This window comes from Gigantopelta aegis, chromosome 9, assembly GCF_016097555.1.
Source record: "Gigantopelta aegis isolate Gae_Host chromosome 9, Gae_host_genome, whole genome shotgun sequence".
Classification (NCBI taxonomy): Eukaryota; Metazoa; Mollusca; class Gastropoda; order Neomphalida; family Peltospiridae; genus Gigantopelta; species Gigantopelta aegis.
This window is the reverse complement of record NC_054707.1, coordinates 40,964,378-40,988,050: the sequence shown is the minus strand read 5'-3', so window position 1 is coordinate 40,988,050 and position 23,673 is coordinate 40,964,378. Positions and strand designations below refer to the sequence as shown.

The following is a 23,673-nucleotide window of genomic DNA, read 5'->3' as shown; positions in this document are numbered from 1 at the left end:
GGATCAAGCTGTTGATGGAACTGTGACAGTTGTTGCAGATGACACAGACATCCTAGTGCTTCTGGTCTACCATTTTAAACCAGAAATGCATGATGTATACATGAGATCAGAGGCTAAGACAGGTCGGCAAAAAGGCCTCAAGCTTTGTAATATACGAGACTTAACAAAAACCTTGAAAAATATTGTTCAGCATATTCTATTTGTCCATGCATGGACTGGCTGCGATACAACATCAGCCACGTATGGCCATGGAAAGACTACTATTATCAACAAGCTTAAACAGTCCAAATATGCTACAAATTTGAGCACGATTATCAGCAAGACTGAATCAACTCAGGAACAAGTATCTAGAGCTGGCTATGGAGTATTTAAGATAATGTATGCAGGAACACCAACTGACAGTCTTAACCAAATGAGATACAACCATTTTATGAAATATTCAGCTGGTGGATCTAAATTTGTACCAGAGATGCTTCCACCAACAGAAAGTGCTGCAATTCAGCATTCACTTAGGGTCCATTTTCAAATAATACAGTGGAAAACATTAATGAATAACAGTTTATGCCCAACAGAATGGGGATGGAAGCTAGATGATACGGCGCTGATACCCGTTATGACCGACAAAGAAGCAGGTCCACCGGATATACTGAATGTAGTTCGCTGTAAATGCAAATCAACAGATAAGAACCAATGTTCATCAGCTGCATGTTCCTGTCGAAAAAATGGCTTAAAATGTGTTGCAGCTTGTGGAAATTGTCATGGCATGGACTGTTATAATTCAGAAGAAATGATTTTAGCACACAGTGATGACGAGCATGACAACATCTTGTAATTCTGAGAGACAAATACTCATATATAAGTTCTTGGCATGTGTTGAGGTAATTATTATATATAGAAAACGCATCAAAGATACATTTTATGGATTTTGATTGATGTAGACAAGATAACATAATTATGCATTATACCAATGTTGGTTACATCCACCAATGTGTAACACCATACAAACATTCATAATATATTACTTTGATGGCCATTTATTTATTTATATGAAACAACAACCAAATAACATTAGAATATGATTTAATGGCTTTGTTGATAGCGATAACTATAGTTTAGCCTTTAAAATCAGGGGAAAATATTAATTAGAAGTGAAGTTATGGTCGGAGGAACTTTTTAGGGTGGCCATCTTGGATTTATGCGGAAAACAGTTATCTTGCCCTGTAGCAATCCTTTTTTTAGACTTTTAATATGTTAATTTGGAGACCTTTCTGACAACAAATCCAAAGAAAAACCTTTTATTAAAGAGAGTGGTGGGTTCAGCTGTTTTGACATTACATGGACTTGTTCCAAAAAGGCTAAAATATGCTAATGAGGTAATTTGCATATAATTATTTTTCCCCAAGGCGGATTTTTGCGGATTTTGGATATGTTATAGAGGACAAAATTCCACTTCTTATGGTACCAAGAAACCTTTTATACCAATTTTTTCTAAGTTAAAAGCTATTTTGACTACACTAAGATTGAGACAGAGACATTCATTCATACTAGCAAGATAGGAAAAAAAAACCCCCAACAACATCCATCTCTATAGTTAATTTCAACTTGGTTGGATTAACTTTTATGATTTTTTTTATATGCAGTGGACTCTGTCCAAAACTAGCGCCTGTTTAATCTGGCAGGACTTTTAGAATGTTTTAAAAATCACAAAAAAACCCCCACTAACTGTGGGCATTAGGCTACCATATTCTAGAAGCCCTGAATCTGGATTTCTGTATAAACTGGACCAATCACAGTCCTGTTCAGTGACAATAGCTTGGGTAAAAATCTGTCTAATCCAGCACTCTGTGTATACTGGCACATTCAGTCAGTTCCACTTTAATCTGTTCACTGTATATTTATTTTCCTTTAAATAATTTTTTTTAATAATGTTCATAATACAGATAACATTTGAATGTGTCCATTCTCATATCTTTTTTAATACCTGGTTGCAACATTTTCTTTTTGTGGCCGTAACGAATTAGTTTCTATGATGCCTTTTCTACTACAATGATATGTACTCTTGTCAAAAAAGAAACGCATAGGCAAAATATTCATGGAATTATCTCTTTAATACAAAGTGGCATAATTTTGTTATTTATGATCATATTACAGTCAAATTTGACATGAGTATGTGACAATGTTATTGCTATGGACTGACTGCAGTGGAGGTGTTTTCGTCACCAAACAGCATCGCACGAAGGTGCTGAAATCAGTACCGTGTGTGGCCATCAGCAGCAGCAGTCACTGCACGACATCTCCTTGGCATAGACTGAGTGAGTCTCTGAATCCGGGCACATGGAATCCTAGCCCATTCTTCCTGCAGTGCATGTGATAGTTGCGGAAGCGTCTGAGGCTCTGGGTCACACTGGTCTACACGTCTGTCCAGTTTGTCCCATAGATGTTCAGTGGGGTTGAGATCTGACGATCTTGATGGCCATGGCAGTACATTAATGTTCTCATTCTGTAGTAAATCCATTGTTACATGTGCCGTATGTGGCCTGGCATTGTCCTGCTGAAAGAGTTCTCTCTGTCGATCCAAAATGGGAAGCATGTGACGGTGAAGAATTTCATCCCGGTAGCATACAGCTGTGAGATTGCCTTGTACGAACACAAATTCACTTCTGCCGCTGTATAAGATGGCTCCCCACATCATGACACTCCCTCCCCCGAATCTGTCAACTTGGGCGACACAGTTGTTGGCAAAATGTTCATTGCGGCATCTGTAAACACGTCATCCATCATGTCGTTGTAGAATGAAACGTGACTTGTTGCTGAACCATACTCGCCGTCAGTTTCCCAAGTTCCACCCCTGTACATTCATGCACTAGTGAACACGTAAATGTCGATGTTGACGTCGCAGGACGGGGCCAACATAGGGTCTCCTAGCCCGTAAACCAGCTTCTCGAAGTTGGCTCCGAATGGTTTGTGCAGACACCCTTCTTAAATCAGGTATGTGTCCAGCAGTATTCGTTGCTGTGGCAGTTCGGTGACGCAAGTGCAGAACCCGGATGTAGCAGTTGTTATGCAAGGTCTTCCACTTCTGGGCCAGGCTTCAGCTGATTGAAACTGCTGTTACCTGTCCCAGAGATGTGAAATGGTGGTCTGATGGACGTTCATGTGGCGTGTGACTGCTGACTGCGATTCACCTAAATGGAGGCGGCCTATTGCAATATGTCGAAATTAAAATGAGGCATCATTGCGAGCATTGCAGCTTTAAATACCCATCACTACCCCCAATCTGTTCCCAAAGTTTCACATGCATTCGCCAAAATCTGAGCATTTCATGCCGATTTCCTGCATCTCATTGGGAGACAGATAGAGAAGAATTAGTGGACATCTCAGCAAATTAACCATGGAGAGAGGGAAATGGTAAAGACGGTGTGCCAACGCTTCACATCCATGACGGACACCAAGGTAACGAGCAATGGTAGGGCTAGCTCTGCAACTTGCCAAATTCACCAATTGCGAATTTTAAGAACAATTGGCCCAAAAAAATGTAATTAACTTGGTAAAAGAAAACAAAATTAATTTGGCAAGAAAATAAGGCATAATAAATGATATTTTGATGGCAAATAGCTACCAGAGGAAAGGGTTCAGGTGATGTTTCTTCGATTCCTTCACGGAAAGTATTTGACTGAGTTCGCCATCTCCACTTTGTCATTTCTGGGAGACACCAAACCATCAACCACGTACCTACCCATCGAGTTGACAATACAGACTATTGCTGAACTCCCAAAGATTGAGTTAATCACAAGAGAAGATAAATGCAAAGAGTTTGGAGAAGTCAGCTGGAGAGTGTGCATACAGTCACAGTTTGATGAAGTCACCAATTAGAGTATATTTTTTAAAAATTCAAATTTAATTTTAGTTTTTTTTCTTTCTTCAGATATAAACTGTACAGGTACACCTAAAATGGGAGAGTCTTTTCTTTCAACGACCAGCAAGATACCAGTCTCCCCAGCTCAGCTCGATCCATTTTATACTCAAGGGTGAATATTAGCATTAATCTTTGTATTTTGTAAGCCAGATGTAACATTGACAAAGCTTGCATCATCCTTGGCAGATACATTATGTAGTTGTGCTTTTATATTGGGATGGGAGCTACATACACAGTCCTATGACGTGACTGGCAAATATAAAAAGGTGGAGGGCGAGGGGGGAGAAAAGTGATGGCATGGTCACTTTAATATCATCAACATTTTCCCTTCCAGCCAGTGCTACGCAATTGGTATAGTGAAGACAATTCTGTCACCAAAAGCTGGGTGTTTTTCCCCCCCTCTAGTATCTGTGTCTTTTCTGCCTAGGACATTTTAAGAGAGTGTTTGTTGCTAAAAATTAGCCACTGAGTGGCAGTAGTGGGTTTCCTCTCATTATCTGTGTGGTTCTACACCATAATGTGTCAGACGCCATATAATCATGATTAAAATTGTGTTGTGATATCAAATGTTTTTAAGTAGAATGAATTTTTTTAATATAGGAAACTAACAACAGTGTCAGTCATCGAAATAAGCAATGTGTGTGGTATCACATGTACAAGTTACCACAAAATAAAGACACTCCAGACTACTCCATTCACATCATTATTCTCACTGTACTGATACTCTATGTATTTAAATAACACTTAAGTTGATAAAAATTTAGATGGTTTTGTTCTAGTTTAATAAGTTTTGTGGAGAGTGAAATACTGTTTTCGACTTGACGTGTAATAACCTCTTGGTAACCTGGACGAATGTTCTCGACTTATTTCGATACCTGAGTTTGTGTCATGCATATATACTAATTACCGTAAACTGCATTAAATGTATTTTCCTTTTGAGTAGTATTTATCATAACAAAACTGTTATTATGTTTGTTTTAAAGGGTATATTTTAGAATGTTTACTGGTAGGGGATTTTTTTTATTATTACTCTTTATACCATATGTCTGATGCCACATAACCGTAAATAAAATGTGTTGAGTGCATCGTTAAATAAAACATTTCCTTCTTACTCTTTATAAACCTGACAATAATTTGTTTTTGAATTTTGATTGCAGTGATTGTCTGAAATCAGACGATGTATTGGACGAGACATGGGTCACAGTGTTTGGGTAAGTAATATATATGTAAATTAGCTTCTCTAATGCTCTTCCCTTGCTACTAATTAAAAAATGTAGCAGCTCTCTGTTGAAGACTGTCAGAATTACCAAATGTTTCAACCCAAGAACCAATGATTAAGTAATCAATGTGTTCTAGTGGTGTCATTAAACAAAACAAATTTTATTTTCTTTCATTCTCTAGACTCACTTGTAAATAGTGTACTAGTCTCCTAATCGCCATTATATTTCTCGCTCCAGCCAGTGCACCACGACTAGTGGAAAGGCTGTGGTATGTGCTATCCTGTCTATAGGATGGTGCATATAAAAGATCCCTTGCTGCTAATCGAAAAGAGTAGCCCATGAAGTGGCGACAGCAGGTTTCCTCCCTCAATATCTGTGGTTCTTAACCATAAGTCTGACGCCATATAACCGTAAATAAAATGAGTTGAGTGGGTCGTTAAAATAAAACATTTCGTTCCTTCCTTCCTAAAAGCCAATGATCCTGGTTGGTTTTTGCTTTAATGATTTGTTTTACTACCATGTACATGCATACTGCAAATTCTATATTAAAATTTAACTTTATAATAAAGTAATGTTAAAACTAGACCCACCCAAAAATGTTTTGCCAAGTTGTAGTCAAATAACAGGAGATGACAATTATGCATGTTATTATTTCCAATTAAGGATGTTTCAATTTTATAAAAATTGTTGAAAATCCTGCATTAAATTGCTTTTTGACTGAAATCGTACCATTGAGTTAACGCCCTGTAATAGTGATGTAATCTGTATAATTTTCCCAACCTGCAACTGAATAGTGAAATATGGAAAGTGACTAAAAATGATGTCACATATGATCAACAATGTCATCCTTGTTTTCTAACAAAGTTAGCAAAATTTAGCAAATGTATCATGTAAGTTGCTTTGCAGCGCTTATGTGAACTAGGAATAGTAGGAATAACACTTCTTACTTGTTATTGAGAATACAAAATATAGCTCATATTATTACAAACTTAACCGTTAAAATTTAATATAGAAAAGAAGGCAAAAGTTTATTCTTATTTTAACATCTTCCAGGTTTGTACCTTCATCCATGTCTTTCATTCTACAACAGTTTGCTCAGTACGGTGATATCATCAAATATGTGGTAAGTCATCAAGTTGAGTTTGATTTTTTTTTTTCTAATAAACCTCCAGTATAAAACTGTTTTGCAAAGTGATTGATGATATTGATGGGGAAACCTCTTGCTAAATATTTGTTCAAACAAGGTTTTTCTAGTTATCTATTCAGTCCTATTTCATTTGTATTGTGGTGATTGTAGTAGGTTCCAAGACGTTTCAGATGAAACTCACCAGATCTCCATTGCAAATGAATACTTTGCATAGCTGTGAACAGCCTTCTAGTGAAGTACTGTTGCAATCCTACATGTATGCATAAAATTCCATAAATAGGATACATATGTAACGGGAATCCCTAGATCTCTCTGTGTCTTAAACCCGTTTATTAGTTTCCCAGATTCAATTTATCTGATCTGGCATTCAAGGTAGCTGTCTATGATAAAGAGTTTCACTAAGGTCTAGTGCAGAAGACGAAATGAAAACACAAAATTAACTAGTCAACTTTTATTTACACTTAACATAAAATCACACAAAACATTTATTAGGAATAAGATTGCTTCAAACCTTTCATCCTACCCCAAACCTAACAATTTACACCTCAAAACTCCACACAACCTAATAAACAAGACATGTTCGTAGCTCAGGCAAACATAGTACCTTTCTGCTGCAAACAAAATCACTAATACAAAACCACACAACCATTAAGCCACTATTACAAAACCTAACACAACCACTAAACCACTGATACCAAACCTAACACAGGACAAAAGACATGGTCTACTTGAACAGAAGTTAGGCATGCATGGTACCTTTGTCTATCTCCCAAGTAAGACCTCGATATGTAGTACTTCCCCCTTAATATAGTCTACTCAGGACTTCTCAAAATAACAATCTTAAATAATTTAACTTTAATATAATAATAATAATTCAGCGAATGCTTAATTAATACCCAACTTAATCTACACTAATTACAAAATATATTACCAAATTACAATACCCAAAATCTTACCAAATCAACAAATCTATATCCCATATAATAAACATTAATTATTAAAAAACAAATTGATTTGCGATAGCATTTTCATTGCCGTCGCAAATCTGAGAGTGGTGAAAAGTCTGTAGGCACTTTTCTCTGAACTCTGTCCAATTACAGATCCTAGTAAAAAGCATTTATAGTCTAATGTGGCCCAAGTTCTCAATTAATATAAATCTGTTTATCCCAGTATAGAAGCATACTAAACTTGTCTGATTTTCAAGGGCTGCAATTTTAGTGTAAGCTAGAGGTTCAAAGAAATAGGATCCTTGGAATTTTTTAGTTATACATTACTTTATTCTGTACTTTATAATCAATTATGAACCTATATGTAGGTCCCAATATCAGTCAATGCATCACATTTATTTTGTTATAATGTATTCCATATTTAGAAAAGAAAAAACGAAGAATAAAAAAAAAAAAAAAAAAAAAAAAAAAAAGTAAAACAACAAAAACAATCAATAAATACAATTTCTAGTTTGTCACTTTGTGTGTCATATTGTATGTTCACTAGAGCATTGATTTTACAAATAGTTGACACACAATTGCAAATGTTGTTGTTTGTTTTTGTTTTTTTTCAACGATCCCCGTCATTGGGCCCATTGGTCTGTGTCCGGTTCCAGCCACTCAAAGGCTGTGGTATGTACTATCCTGTCTGGGATGATGTATATAAAAGATCCCTTGCTACTAATGGAAAAATTAAGACTATGTCAGAATTACCAAATGTTTGACATTCAATAGCCGATGATTAATAAATCAATGTGCTCTAGTGTTGTCTTTAAACAACAACCTTTTTTTATTATTATTCTTCTTTCTTTTTTTAATCCACCGAAAAAAAAAATTCTCACAAAATGAGAAGGCATTTGCCTTCACCCACCTCCTGTATCTGACACAGTTCACTGCACTTGAGCAACTGATGTCTTATTTGGCACCATTCATTATTTGCTTTTTAGCAGGTGGGAATTGAGGAGACAGTTTTATCAGATGCAGTGTTTATATTTATGTGAAATGTTCTGCCATGATTGGGACCAGCCAATATAGCATGCACGATGTCAGTGAATAGTGTCATAATTGTCTTGGAGACAGATGCATGTCTGCAAATGAGAATGCACTACTGTTTAGGAAGTTGTCAAGTTCATTTCATTGAAATTGGATGGACAAGAAGCATTGTTTGACCTATTTAAATTTAATGGAAGAAGTGCATCACATGTTGTGTTGACAACAGATTGTTAATTTCTCTGCTATTTATGTTTTGCTCATTCTTATGCCCAGAAATCTGCATAATGTGTGTCTGGGCCATATTACAATTCTGCATTGTTTGTATCATGTACATTCTAGTACTGTGGTTTGTCAGACGTTTGTTACCAACAATGTTTGCATCAGAAATCAAGTTTTTTAGCAGTAGTTTCTTTTTTCTAAAGTGGGGTATTTTTGCAGGAAGTGGCAACATGAAATGGGAGTTGTTGCGTCATGGTAGTTGGAAGGTTGGACAGATATGTATTTTTTGTGCATTTCAAACTGGACATCTTTTGGGGTTGTCTGGCATGGCCCAGATATGAGGTGAAAGTTTTCCTGTCTTTTTAGGATCAGTCTCTGTATGTCTGCCATTCACTCAATTCTAGAAATTCTAACTCGTCAGTATTGGTTTTTAATGTGATATCACCCTGTGTTGAGGATCGCATACCAAAATGAATAGTGTTATTCCAACAAAGCCTATTTAGCAATGATTGTGGATTATGTGCACTTAAATGATTTGTTTTCTATAAATCTTCGTCTTCATTGTTGGAAATTGGTTCTGCTTTAACTGGTAAATTCCCATATCCATCTTTTTTCAGTTGCTTCTCTTTAGAATTTATGTGCTATAGTGGTGTCATTAACAAAACAAACAAACTTTAGAATTTAAGACCTCTAGCGAATTTGAAGAAACAAAATACTTTTCTTGCCGTTTATGCTTTTTGAAGCTATGTTTAGTTCAGTGTTACAAATGTTCTCTAATTTTCATTTGTCATGTTCAGTATTTTTCATGTAACACTTAAGTACGTTTACGTCATATTTTGATATACGCTTATTTTAATTTTGTTAACAAATACTTTGAATTCATTTTGGGGCACATGCCGAAAGCTTTTGGGTTCATCTGTTCATTGAAATTAGTATAGTGCCTGGTAACTCATGTGCAGGTTACCATAAATAAAGGGCCTGGTAACCTATAGGTTGAGACACATTTATTTATGAAGTTCACAGTTACCATTATAATGCCATCACAAATGTGTCGATACTTTTTATTCCTTGATTCATTAAACAGTATACAATTGATCAAACTTTGTGGTGTTTTTGTTTTAATTTTTTTTTGTGGAGAATGAAGTACGGTACTGTTTTCATCTTTCATGACGTAACCTGGAAACCTAAATGACTTAACAACTTATTTTGATGTCTGACTGGTTTATCAAAGAAATCGTCACTCAAAAGGTCATCAGTAAGTTGCTACCATTTCTTATCATGTTTGTGTCCTTCGTGGAATAATATTCATTATCACTCGCTAGAGCATGTGATAACTGAAAATTATTTCACTTGGGACATAAACATGCTACAAAATGGAAGCTTGTTTAATATCCTATAAATCTGATGATGTCACTTTATATTAATAATTTGTCTTACTGAGCATTATTGTTTAAGAACCAAAAAATAATTCAAAATAAAATATGAATTTTTAGTGTCATTTACTGTAAGTACATGTGTATGCTTGAAATTTAATTATAAGTATTGTCTGTTATTTCTTTATGTTCATCTGGGTATGAAAAAAAAAATATCTGCAAACTTCTGTGAGAACGGCTTCACTAATTCACACAGGTTACAGATGACTTTTTGTGTTCATACCCCGATGAATGTAAAAGAAATAACAGACAATCCTTAAATGATTTAATTCCAGGCAGCTACAGAAGGAAACTGGATGCATATTCATTACAAGTCTCGGATACAGGCCAAGAAGGCCCTCAGTAAGAATGGAAAGATTTTTGAGGGCACCATCATGGTAGGAGTTCTTCCCTGTATCGACAAGGTATGTGTGTCACATACTTGATTGCAAATACAGTCAACCATTGTTATCTTGATATTGTAGGGACTAAACTGAACAGCTCTAGCAAACAACTGGATCGAGAAAAACATGTACTAGCTTTGGTGAAAAGTATGTCATGGGTTAATTTTTTTACCTACAAATTTCATGCGTTATTGAGATAAGAGATCAAGATAATATTTGCCTGTGTATACCTGGTTGTCTTAAATAGCTCTTCATATATAATTTGTGTGTACTTCACTGTAAATGTTAAGTTTCTTCATCTGCCACCACTAACAGAGTTGGCACCTAAATAAGCCACAAATTCCTTGCATCCAGAGAGACATGCACAGTTAAAATACATACTTGTATTTAGTAAATAGAAAGAAAGAAAGAAATGTTTTATTTAACAACGCACACAACACATTTTTATTTACGGTTATATGACGTCAGACATATGGTTAAGGACCACACAGATATTGAGAGAGGAAACCCACTGTCGCCACTTCATGAACTATTTTCAATTAGCAGCAAGGGCAGTCTGTAAAATATGCATGTTTGTGTGGATACAGTGGAATTAAGGTCATAGCCTTTGTTGTTGACTTTGGCTATAGGAATTTTCAGCAGTTAGTATGAGATGTGACCTTAGAATATTCATATGGCACAGATGCTGGAGATGAACTTTTGTTATATTTAAAGATCCAAGACCATTTCTTCATAGCATTGTTACAATACCTATCTTTTGAATATTTAACTGATTACCCATGGATATTATACCGTAGGTAGTTATAAAATAATTTCCAGTTTATTTCAGTCACTATTTGCATCGATTAAAAGCAATCTTTTAAAATATATTCTCTTAACCACTGGTTAGATTAACTAATATTTGAGCATCTGAACCTGGGATTGGGGTTTGAGTTGACCAAGAACTCAGCAAATGTTGTTATGACTAGAAGAGAAAGGAAATACTTAAATTATATTTTGTTCTATTTGTCATATGCAACCATTTCATTTCAGAATATTTTAGAGGACTTCCGAGACGCTAAAGACATGTCATGTACAACTCCTGCCATGCTGCAGACCGCCAACACACCGAGCATGTTGAACAACTCTAGCATCAAGACAACAAGCACAGGAACACCCATCAGACCCCTTGCCGCAGCCTACCGGTCAAGAAGTGATGTCAGTTTATATAATTATAAAGTATATAAAGTAAAAACAAGCATTCTGAAAATACTGCTAAAGCACCACATGTCCCCTTCTGGGCCCAACAAATTTTTATAAATCCTAAGATGAGGCCATAAAATTGGTAAATTGCCATGAAAGTTAAAAAAAAAATTAGCTCAATATCTCAAGACATTGTGGGAAAAAAAGCATCTGGAAAACTATGTGGGATGAATGGACAGACATACAGACAAACAGGATGGAGAAAAAACCTATAGTGCCCTCCCTTTGGACCGGTAGGGGAGTAATAATTGATCATTTGAGGTGCATATGGTCGCCGGATTGGTACTCAGGAGGTTTTCCCCCCAAGTCCAACCAATTGCAGTTTTAGGTACTGTCCTGTCTAGACGATAGTGCATGTAAAAGATCTTTTGCTACTTTATCAGAAGGAGTAGCCCATGTGGCTTCTTTTTATTCTTTCTCTCGTCCAAATGTTAAGTTAGTTTGTTTTGTTTAATAACACCACTAGAGCAATTGATTTATTCATCATCGGCTATTGGATGTCAAACATTTGGTAATTTTTTACATATAGTCTTAGAGAGGAAACCTGCTACATTTTTTCATTAGTAGCAAGGGATCTTTTATATGCACAATTCCACAAAGAGGATAGCACATACCACAGACTTTAATATACCAGCCGTGGTACACTGGCTGGAACGAGAAATAGCCCAATGGGCCCTCCAACGAGGATCGAACCTAGGCTGACTGTGCATCAAGCGAGTGCTTTATGACTGGGTTACGTCCACATTAGATACCAAATGACCTTAGGTGACAATGAACAAACATTCATTTCCTTTCCATACTGATAGAAATGAGGGAACACTTGGTATTTTAGACAATATTTGTTAATAAGGGTTTTGCAGTTACTATTTATATTTCTTTTTATCAGTGTATATAGCAAACAAGATTCTCCGTGGATTCTGTGACCTTCCCTTTTCTATGTGGTCTTAATTTGTGTTTGGTTTGTTTTTCAGGTATTGCAGAATCCACAAGAGCCCAAAAGAGATAACAGTTTTGTGTCTAAGGTCAAAGAGTATGTGTTGGGATGGTAGCACATTATTGACCATGTATTCTTTTGTTATGTGGAAAAAAATCCAAGAAAACTGTGATACATTTTCACTCCAGAGGTACAGAGCTGTCACAAGAGTAGCCATCATCATTGTCATCATCAGTGCTTTTATCGTCAAAAGAATGTGATCTTGGTAGAACATTGCTCAGTATCGAGTTCCCAGCTGTTGATTCAAGTTCACAGCTACAGTTGCTGTTGATTCAAGCACATAGCTCCATAACAATGGGCTAATATAATAAGCTTTTTGGATAATACACAGTATCTAGCCATCTCCATGGTTATAAAATCAAATAAGAATAATTAATGCAGATGCTATTCAGTCACTTTTCTCGAGGCCATCTTTAATAAATTTGGCGTGCTCCAACATAACTCACCATTTTAACAGCAAATTTATCAATAGCTATATATTTGTTAATTTAAAAATAATAATGTATTTAGAAAAGGAAGATTAATTGTAGCTGAGGGAAAATGTTTGAGTAATCTGCATTAGTTGAACAGGATACAGCAAACAGCATAGTGTAAATTTCATCCCGAAGTGTCGGATCATCTTACTTCAGTACTAAGGCTCAATTAAGCAAAGAGAAATATCTTGGGATCACCCAGAATATTAAGTACAGCTTTATTGGCGGTTTTTCTATTTTATTGATGGCACAAAAGAGAAAACTTTTTATAAAATATTTCAAAACTGTCCAAGAGTATGCATTTGGCATGCATTTGGCCACTTGGAAAATATTTTATTTAAAAATTGGATTTGTCCATTCTTCTACTTTACATATGCTCAAGCATTACAAATAAATATTAAAAATTGTTTTAAATTGATGCAATATTCTATGAATTGTGAGGAACTGGATTTGATCAGTATAGTAAGTATATTAATGTACTTGAACAGCCACCTATCTATATAGTTCTGTACGTGTTTAAAATGCATTACGTTAGTCAGGTAATTCGATTTTTTAGACCTTTTTTCAAAGACAGAAAAGGGATCAAAAGAAACTAAAGACACTTAGCATTTGCATAAAGGTTAAAATGTATTTTCCCTGTCATTTAACACATTCGGTTTCTACCTTACTTTTTGTATGCAAACCTGGATGTCATGTACTATTTCAGAATTAAATTCTCTTATGAAGCATACTGCTTGAAATATATCTTTGAATCCACTACCCTTACTGTCGGTTGAACTGATTAAAAGGCAATTAAGCAGTGGATTTTAAGATACGATTATTGTGATACTTCAGTGGGTGGCTGTTAAGTACAGGTTTCACTATATAGACGTTGTTTATTTTAAGTATGTATGCATAAAAATAAATCATGTAAATAGTGATCTGTTTTTTTGTTCTGCTTATGAATACAGTAATACTGGGTACAGGTGTGCTTTTAAAAATGGTATGTAGGGGAGGAACAATATCTTGAATCTTTTCATGCCATTTCAATGGAGAAATGGTATTCTTAATACCAGTAATTTACATTTTCAATGGCTTTTTTTTCCTTTTCTTTTTTGTAGCGTGTCACATGCCGACAATAATGGTCATGTGTTGGGTTGTAAATGAGTGACATCCTTTTGAACTGATTTTAGCAGAATCCAAAACCAGGTTCCTTACTAATGAAGAGTTCATTTCCAAAATGTGATGCAGATTTTGGAGTGAGTAGTGGTGTACCAATGTTAACACAATTCGACAATAAAGTTTGACAAAAACACAATCTATGCTCATCGAAGAGGATGTTAAAACAGCTTTTTGTGGTATACACTACATCATGATGCAGCAAAACCATGTTTTTCTTAAAATTATTTAAGTGGATTTATGAACTCTTAAATGTACACAACTTGCACTTATTAGCAATTACTAACAATATCCTAATAGGCATATTATGATTATGATTCCCCTACCGGTCCAACCGGAGGGTACTATAGATTTCATCTCCGTCCTTCTGTCAGTCTGTCCATGTCTGTCTCACGGATGTTTTTTGCAGAAGGCTTAGACATAATTAGACACAATATTATTGAGCTGAAATATTGAGGTGAAATTTTGTTTATAGCTTTACCATGTACTTTTACTGATCAAGTTTAACTTTCATGGTGATTTACCCACTTTTCACAGATGTTTAGCCCTTGCATTTAGGAGATACGAAAAATTGTTGGGTCAGAATGCTTGTTTAAACAGAAGCCGTTATATATGTGGGAGTCTAAATCTATTATGAGAACACCTTTACCACAAAATACATGCAGGTGATACTTTTCTAACAAGATCTCGCATCAGACTTGGAAAGAAGCACTTGCTGCGCGACAGTATAGAATTACACCTGTCGGTGGGCCCACTGGGCTATTTATCAATCCAGCCAGTGCACCACAACTGATGTATCAAAAGCCATGGTATGTACTATCCTGTCTGTGGGATAGTGCATATAAAAGATCCCTTGCTACTAATGGAAAAATGTATCCGGTTTTTTCTCCAAGACTAAAAATTACCAAGTGTTTGACAGCCAATAGCCGATGATTAAAAATTCAATATGCTCTAGTGGTGTCGTTAAACAAAACAGTGTTTTTTTTGTTGGAAAGAGAAATGGTTGTTTAAAAATGGCCCATGGCACATCGGAAACAAGTCCTAAATCAGTTTTGATATACACCAGTTTAGATACATTCAAGACAGAATTGTCAGGTCACTTTTCACCCACAATTTCACTCACACGGTTCCATTTTGGAATTACCTTTGATATTGTTATTTCCCAATTTAACCAATGCTCTAAGACTGATGCATCATTGTTTGTATTATTCTGTCTGAAGACATTAAAAAATTAGTGGCCTTGATTGGGAGTTTTGTCTTCAAAAATAAGTTTCACACTCGACAGCAATAATGAACAAAACACTCCATTCCTTAAGACATTTATAAACGCAAATATTCATATAAATAATTTATTTGCAATATATGAATTACAACATAAAATAAGTTGGAAGCAGTATTCCAGGCATAACAAAATGTATGATCACACTACAGCTCACAATTATATTTTACAATAACAACTAACACTTTCACATGTTTTCTTTCATAGGTAGCAATCGACTTCAAATTAAGATTTCAAGTTAACGGTAATCTGTGTGTTATTGTACCAGCAAATCTATTTCTTTAGTTTGTGTAATAATTGGATGCTGAATTAATTAAAGGGATATAAACATAACTTCCCATTGCTTTTGAAATATGTATTGACTGAAAACATATTTTATTGCATAAACAACAAAAGGATTGGGTGCAAGTTTGCCAACTTCCTAGGCCCTCTTCTAGTAATATTTATACTATCTACCAAGATTTGAACAGTTTTAAAAACATATAAAGTGACACTGGATCCCAAAAATTTAACACATTTTGCTGGGTCTTGACCGAGTTACTGTGAAGCATAGCAATAATATAACTGGTTTTATATTTGATTGACATCTGTATTCGAATGATGACACTTTTTGCATCTCACAATACTCTGGGTGACGTTTCTCTCAAAACAAAATTCCTGTTGAAAAATTTAGATAGATTACTGTACATGTATACAACCTTGTTTGTACAAAATAGTATCATTTTAAAAAATTCTAACATTTACCAAAAATTGCCATGGTGTCAAATTACGGTAAGCTGTTCTATTTTACTGCGTACCATTTCAAACCAAAGGTGTGAAAAGGATCACTGTCGTACTTGGTGTAACCATGTGGGTTTTATTGTTTTAATGATTTTATTATACACAAAACAAATGCATCTAAACCTTTCGCTAGGAACTGTAGGGACATGCATAAAATTACCCGTCTAAACATCTGACCTCTGATCAATCATGCATCAGGTGACGGGCAATATTTTGTTCAGTATCATATTGCAATTTGCTACGTAAGCTTCGGAGATCGCTACACAAGTTTAAAACATTAAACAGTAGTAGTTAATCGATTTTGAGTTTATTAGAAAACAAAACGTTCCCTGGGTGAGCACATCACCACTGGGCGACATCCTATAACCCCATGCAGAACTAATATCCAGGTGAATTTTTTAATAAAACTGAAGGTTTGGATGCAGCTCAGTGGTAGAAGATTCACCAACTGCAGATCTTTAAGATCGATCATCACTGGTAGACCTATTGGGGCTCTCTCCCCCTTCCCCCCCCCCCCATCAATGGCAAATTAAAGGCTGCTCTGTAAGAGGGATAATTCACTGAAAGATCCCTTGCTGCTATTCAGTGGGTTATGTGGCAGCAACAGGTTTCTTCTCTAAGCTATCTCACACTATTTACCAACAAACTTAGTGTCACAATAAGCATATAAATTGTTACTAGTTTAAAATGTGCCCAGCTTTCGTGCAAACTTTCCTTTCAGTAGAAGATAAAAAAAAAATTAAAAAAAAAAAATAGGGCTAGCTGTCAGATTGGGAATGAACATAAAAGTATCAGAATGGGAAGAAAGAAGATGAAAATCAATGTGATAAATAAATGAGGGGAGGGGGAAGTAGGATTAAAATGAAAAACAAGGTTGGTTTTTTTTCAGTTCATAAAACTGAACAAGAAATGTACTTTCCTTTGATGTGTAACATGCTCATATGAACATGTGTATTTTAACACCTTAAAGATGAGCTGTATTAAATCTTTATACTAAGCAGGAGCATAGTGTCTTAGAAAAAATATTAAAATAAAATAATTCATAGTTTAACAATTCATCTAAATATTTTGTGCAGGTGTTATTGCCTTTCCGTTAATTAATGTATGTTAAAATATTGTTGTAACATTACAAGTAAATCTACAGCACAATAACAAGAAATAAAACTTATTATTGTTGGAGATGAAGTTACACTAAAAAAAAGATTGTGAATAAAGTGGACATATGAGATAGTAGAGAAATGGTAATATTTTATTAATGAAAAAATGTCGGGTTACTGTAGCTAAGCCATCATGTCAACTAGTCAACTAGCAAGTAGCAAATTACATGAGGCATTTTCATGAGGATGAACTGTCACAGTCATTAGCTGAACTGGTTTTTGCTCTTAAGTTATACGAACATCAGACTGCTCACAAATGCCCTGCCTTTTCAAGACGCCACTTTTAAAAAAAATATATATATATATTATTCTGCATTCATTTAGTGCTTGTGAACATTGTGAATTCACAGGTTTCAAATTGTGAACACAACTTCACCAAGTGGAGAGCGTTCAGGCGATTTATAGACAATCTCAATACCCCAACTCATAATTGCACGAATGATTTGCATTTTTTCCAGGAGTTAGATTCAGTTGTGTTCATGAGTTATTTTGCCAAATGAACGCTCTTCACAACTTATGAACTGGGGAAATACAATATTCACGACTTCTAATGAACGCTGCAATATTGTACTAAAAAACATCCAAAGAAATTAAGTGAGTGATTTTTACAAATCGCCAGGTTACAATAAAAACCAACAATTTTCACAGATAGTCTCTACATAGAAGTGTTTAATCTAAATGCAACAGCTGCCAAAAGATCAAAGATTCCAGTCGCGTGGTTTGATAAAAGCTATACTCCATGTCAAAATGGCTTCTTTGAAATGCATTCGGTTTCCTTCAACATTCACGTCGGTTGTCAAAATGATACACATCACAACACTCACACACTATAGCTCATAACGTAACTGCCTAGAGATTCATTTTGTTTCTTCTATTGTTCCTTTGGCAATATCCGTCATTTTGGGATATTTCACTTTCTTCTTCTCTAGTTCTTCTTGTGCCCATAATAACAACTTTAAAAGATTGGCTAATCGTGGTGTCGAGTCCACTTCTAATATTGCTGCATTCAATTCACTTGCTACCTATGATTCAGAACAAAACAAGAATTAAACATTCAGTTTTATTTTTTACACAAAATTATGAGAGGCTTACAATTTTTGATAACTTCCAAAATAGAGATCATTATGAAGTGTGGAATGAACCAGTGCCAAGGAGTCCTATTTCACTTCCCATACAATACAGCTGATTTCTGTACCTGGCATTATTTCACAGTGCTCTACCAATATCTGTCTAAACATTATATTATTTAAACAAAGTCATACAAAATTGTCTACAGCAGGCCATATTTGCAACATGACTACCATTTTATAAGCTGTCCCACCGTCACCAAATGGTTTGTAAATAAATAAATCTATTTTGAAAAACCAAAAACAACTGTCTCAGTGCCTTGCAAAGTAAAACTCAATGGTAGAACACATATCTACTGAATAGTTGATTAAATTGGTCAACAGCATGGTGACATAACTAAAGAATTGTGTGGTAATATTTACCTTTTGTCTTTGAGAGGGATGAAGCAGCTCCCCAAATGGAGATGTCTCTGGTTCCTCGAATGCCAGCAAGGCCAAAGTGCGTTCGAGTTCCGATAGGACCTCCGGGTTTTCTTCCACCCGCTCAGCGAGATGGGACTGGGCGTACTCGAGAGCCAGCTCGATGTTCTTCTCACGGATCAGCTCTATTAGCTTTTGTTGCTGGAAAACATGAATTAACAAATAAGTGAGAGAGTGAGTGAGTGAGTGAGTGAGTGAGTGAGTGAATGTGTCAATGAATGAATGAATACAAATACATCCTATTGAACAGAATAGAACCACATCTGATATCTTAAAACCCAACTGTAAGGGTACATATTGAGAAGGAGCCATGAATTGCAAAATTGGTATTTGCATAATTTAAGTTTGTATGCACCACTTATATACAGTTAAGTGAAACCCCTCAAAACTGGACATGCCATCAAAACCAGACCTATTTTATGGTCCCTTTTTAAATATCAGTACAGAACGGAACAGATAATCCTTAAAACGGAACCTTAGGTTTAGAGGGGGTTTAACTGTACAGAAGAGACAAACCTGAAGCCTGAAGTAAAGATAGCGGTCGTTATCAAGCAGCTCGGGATACAGGTTGTTAACCATGCCGATTGCATCTTGAATGTGACCGTTCTGAATGGCTTCCCGGATCCGAATACGGTCGTCAAGTTCATCCAGATCCACTGGAGGCTGGATGCCAGACTCCAGGCGGAATTTCTCTGCGGCTTCTTTGAAGCCTTCTACAGTACAAGATAATAGAAATAAAGAAAACATAGTAAGTTGGCAAAATACACCTATATGCAGTAATACTGACATTGGCACTGATCTTTGTAACTTCACAGCCTGTCTAGTATATCGGAGGCTTTGGTATGTACTGTCTGTCTATGTGAAAGTACATATAAAAGATCCCTTGCTGTTACTCAGCAGAAGTAGTCCAGGTGGCAGCAATGGATTTACTTTTTTTACTAGTTTTACCAGTTACTCATAACCATATATCAGACACACAATGAGTTGAGGTACTGTTAAATATCTCTTTTTCTTCCTTTAATAACATAAAGTATATATTAACTCTAATCTGGTGATGACTATTAATATTATACGAGGTGGTCAACACAACGTGCATATATATATTTCATGAAAATAAAAAATTCAAAAAAAAGGAAAAGCAAAAGTCACTAAAATAAAATGCATAGCATTATTAAAAAAAAAAAAAAAAACATTCTGCAAAAAAGAGAATATTTTCATATTTGTACCTGTAACTAAATAGTTCATTATAAGAGCATTCATATCAGCCCGGGTGATATGAATATCTTGTAGCTTGTTCAGCCAGTCATCTTTGGTAATTTCTTCGCTGGCTGGCTTATCACCACCAAAGTTCATTTTCTGAAAGAAAGAAAAACAACAACATAAAATGGGTGAATCCAAGAAATATAATACAAGATTTACTAAAAAGGGCACCTCAGGAAAAGTAGTGGTTTAACAATACATCAAATTATCGATATGTTGTGATAGTCAGTGCCTCAAAAGTCAATTCAACTATTGATAATTATCAGAATTGTTTGCTCAACTATCGATAGTTTCAATAGCATGCATAGTGAAATATGGTCTACGACCAACGCACCCCGTGACGGTGCTCCAAAGAGGCAGAGGAAATTATATACAGATTACACTGCAAAAAATCAATGGCATGGCAGATGCGAATTTTAAAATTATACCCAAGTCAAAAGGGAACGCTAAAATCTGAAAACAGTTTGCATTTGTAAATAAAACAATCATTTGGTCTTTATATTATAAATTTAGTAAATATGATTTCACTACCTAGTGAAATTATTACAAATAATTAAGTACAAACACAGGTATACATACAAACACAAACATATGTACATACGCACAAAGATTTGTGCCTGAATTAAACAAAAGTGCCCAAATCTGGATTACAATGTTTATTCATATTGGCATTATTGCCAAACCTCTATATAGGGTTGCAAATGAATTGTCACAATTTTTTTTACATGGTTACAACTAATATTGTGGGTAGAATAATGAAAATACAAAGTGAAAAGTGTTCAAGCCAGATCATTTTGCCTGAGTTTCTCTATTGTTTTTGCCCGAATTTGAGGATTTTCTGCAGGACAGGGGGGCAGTTGCCCCGCCCCATGTCTCGTACACTTATGCACATACATATTGAAAGACTGAGGTAGCAAAATATCTATTCATTACTGTTATCAAGTGATTTAAGAATTCATAATACTATTGCAATATAGTACTATCACTACTATCACAATAGTATTTTAACTATCGCAATACTATTGCAATAGTAAAACTGACCGCAATAGTAGTTTCCAACTGATAATTCATTCTCTAGTTATCTTTGAAAAAAAAAATTCCATGCAATTACAACTTGAATTCATTACCTTGCAATATTAAAAAAGCTTTTTGATAACATTCTAGTTTATATATGTGTATTAATTAAAGCAGTAATCATTCCATTGAGACTAATCTGAAACTAGCCATAAACTGCAAAATCTCAGCTACCCAGAAATCTGCTATTAGTGTGCCAGACCTTGTCATGAACAAAAATTAATGGGAGTGATTAATTACCTCCCTAAATTCTATGGCAGCTATTTAAGATATTACCATATTGTGCACTGGTATTTACTTTTCTTACTTTTATCTTTTAACGAAACATTCTTGGGTCAAAATGGAACTCACAATTATTTTGATCAGTATAAAGTTAATTTTATTAACATATTAAAAAAAATCCTTTCTTTTTTCATCAGTCCAAAAGTCAGCTTTCAATAATACCACATTTAAGGTCCCAGAGACGGGAATTACTGAGCACGTGACAAGTAGACTAGTTACTAAGTGTCCAGACTATTCATTACATTGAACACAGTTAGCCAGGATTTATTTAGAATCTTGTTTTGGCAAATAATTTGATAGTAGATATTAATAACAAATAGTATTATAAACAGAAATGAATCAATAAGGTAATGTAAGTAACAAAAATCTACTTTATTGCCTTTTTCAAAGTTTTTGTTACATCTATGTAAGTATGTTTACTTTAGTTCACCATCATAAATGTCTACAATCCATTTTTTAACAATATGATAATTGATATCTAGTAAGACTACCTCAGTAAACATCATAATAATAGATAACGGGCCAAAGTGTTATCTTGATGAATCAAGATAACATTTCTGCCTGTTATTTATCAGTAATGACTAATGTTAACTTGACTGTTTTCTTAATGGTTTAGATATTTGCACCTTACATGTATGGCTGTTCATCTATTGATTACTCCAGGATAAGTGTAAACTATACTATAATTGTAAACAATATAATGACCATCAGTGCATCACAAACAATTCATTATTTTGTAATTTCAATTTGTAAACAATAAACATGTTACATGATCATTTGGTTTTAGCAGAAAAAATATGTGGCTTTAGTGTCAAGTAAGGTTTTCTTTTAACTAAACAACTTACAAAGCTTAAAGAAAACATATAAAAGATTCGACAGTCCTGATTATTAATAATAGTTTTTTGTGCTCTTCATAACAATCACACAAAAATAAAAACCTAGTCTAGTATTAAACCCGGAAATACATTAATGATTGACGCTTCCACTTCCGGTTTTAATATAAGATAGAATTCGATTGAACGATTTGGTGTAAGTTGAGTAACAACTATGATCATACTAGAGCAATCTCAGTGTGTGTGTGTGTGTGTGTGTGTGTGTGTGTGTGTGTGTGTGTGTGTGTGTGTGTGTGTGTGTGTGTGTGTGAAACAGTTCAGGCTGGGTGGCACTAGGTTATATCCCAGCACTGGCTGCGAAAATGAGTGCACATTACTGATATCGCTAGGAAGGTAACCACATACATGGACCAATCTAGTTTGCTCTGTAATTAGTGATCGCGAAATGTTCTATCCTGGCTGCTAAATGTGAATTCCGTTATGACACCAATTATATTACTGTACCGCCCCCCCCCCCCCCCCCCCACACACACACATACTGACACACACACATACACACACACGCTCTCTCTCTCTCTCTCACACACACACACACACAAATAATAATAAACCTAAAATTAAAAACTTTAAAAATGAAAACCCAATTTCTGGTATGTCATTCAAAAAACGTTTGTTTTATTTAACGACGCCTCCAGAGCACATTGATTTTTATCTTATCATCGGCTATTGGACGTCAAACGTATGGTCATTCTGACATATTTCTTTAAAAGAAACCTGCTGCCGCCGCATAGGCTACTCTTTCCGATAAGCAACAAGGGGTCTTTTATATGCACTTTCCCACAGACAGGACAGCACATACCACGGCCTTTGGTGTACCAGTTATGGACCACTGGTTGTAACGGAAAATAGCGCAAACTGCAAATGGGTCTACTGAGAAGGATCGATCCGATGGCCGACCGCTTCACAGGCGGACACGCTACCGCTTGAGCTACATTCCGCTCCAGTATGTCATTCAGTTTAACGTTCATCTTATAAAAACGAACAAAATAAAACATAATTTAGTTTACTCTATATAATCCAGTATTTAAAGATGGTCCATAACGAATAGTTAGAAATTAATCCCGGGCAGCAACGTAATTAAAATACGTGGCAACAAATAAAATAAACCAGCATGTCTTTGAGCACTGGGTCTAGAAACGAAAATGGGGTTGGGGTGGGGGCAACATTTACGGTTGTTCTATGCTAAATTTTAAACTAATTTTGTTGAATTAAAAGAAAAGAACCGTAACAATATAAA

At 35.3% G+C, this 23,673-nt stretch overlaps 2 protein-coding genes across 3 annotated transcripts in view; one reads left to right on the top strand and one right to left on the bottom strand.

Annotated features, from left to right (window-relative positions):
- Nucleotides 1-13,924, top strand: part of LOC121381396 (nucleoporin NUP35-like) — a 39,274-nt gene extending 25,350 nt beyond the window's left edge. For both annotated transcript variants that reach the window (XM_041510687.1, XM_041510686.1), the window contains exons 6-11: nt 3,926-4,028; nt 5,074-5,127; nt 6,190-6,259; nt 10,190-10,318; nt 11,330-11,494; nt 12,511-13,924. In XM_041510687.1, the coding sequence (XP_041366621.1) occupies nt 3,926-4,028; nt 5,074-5,127; nt 6,190-6,259; nt 10,190-10,318; nt 11,330-11,494; nt 12,511-12,588 (599 nt within the window). In that variant the 3' untranslated portion in view covers nt 12,589-13,924. The remainder of the gene's footprint in view (nt 1-3,925; nt 4,029-5,073; nt 5,128-6,189; nt 6,260-10,189; nt 10,319-11,329; nt 11,495-12,510) is intronic.
- A 4,105-nt stretch (nt 13,925-18,029) lies between these two features.
- Nucleotides 18,030-22,514, bottom strand: LOC121381397 (glucose-induced degradation protein 8 homolog). The gene is made up of 5 exons (XM_041510688.1): nt 22,389-22,514; nt 20,154-20,283; nt 19,444-19,640; nt 18,871-19,068; nt 18,030-18,402 (listed from the first exon to the last, which is right to left on the bottom strand). Exons 1-5 carry the CDS (start codon nt 22,404-22,406, stop codon nt 18,238-18,240), a joined length of 708 nt encoding a protein of 235 aa, XP_041366622.1. The 5' UTR covers nt 22,407-22,514; the 3' UTR covers nt 18,030-18,237.
- Between the last annotated feature and the right edge of the window lie 1,159 nt (nt 22,515-23,673).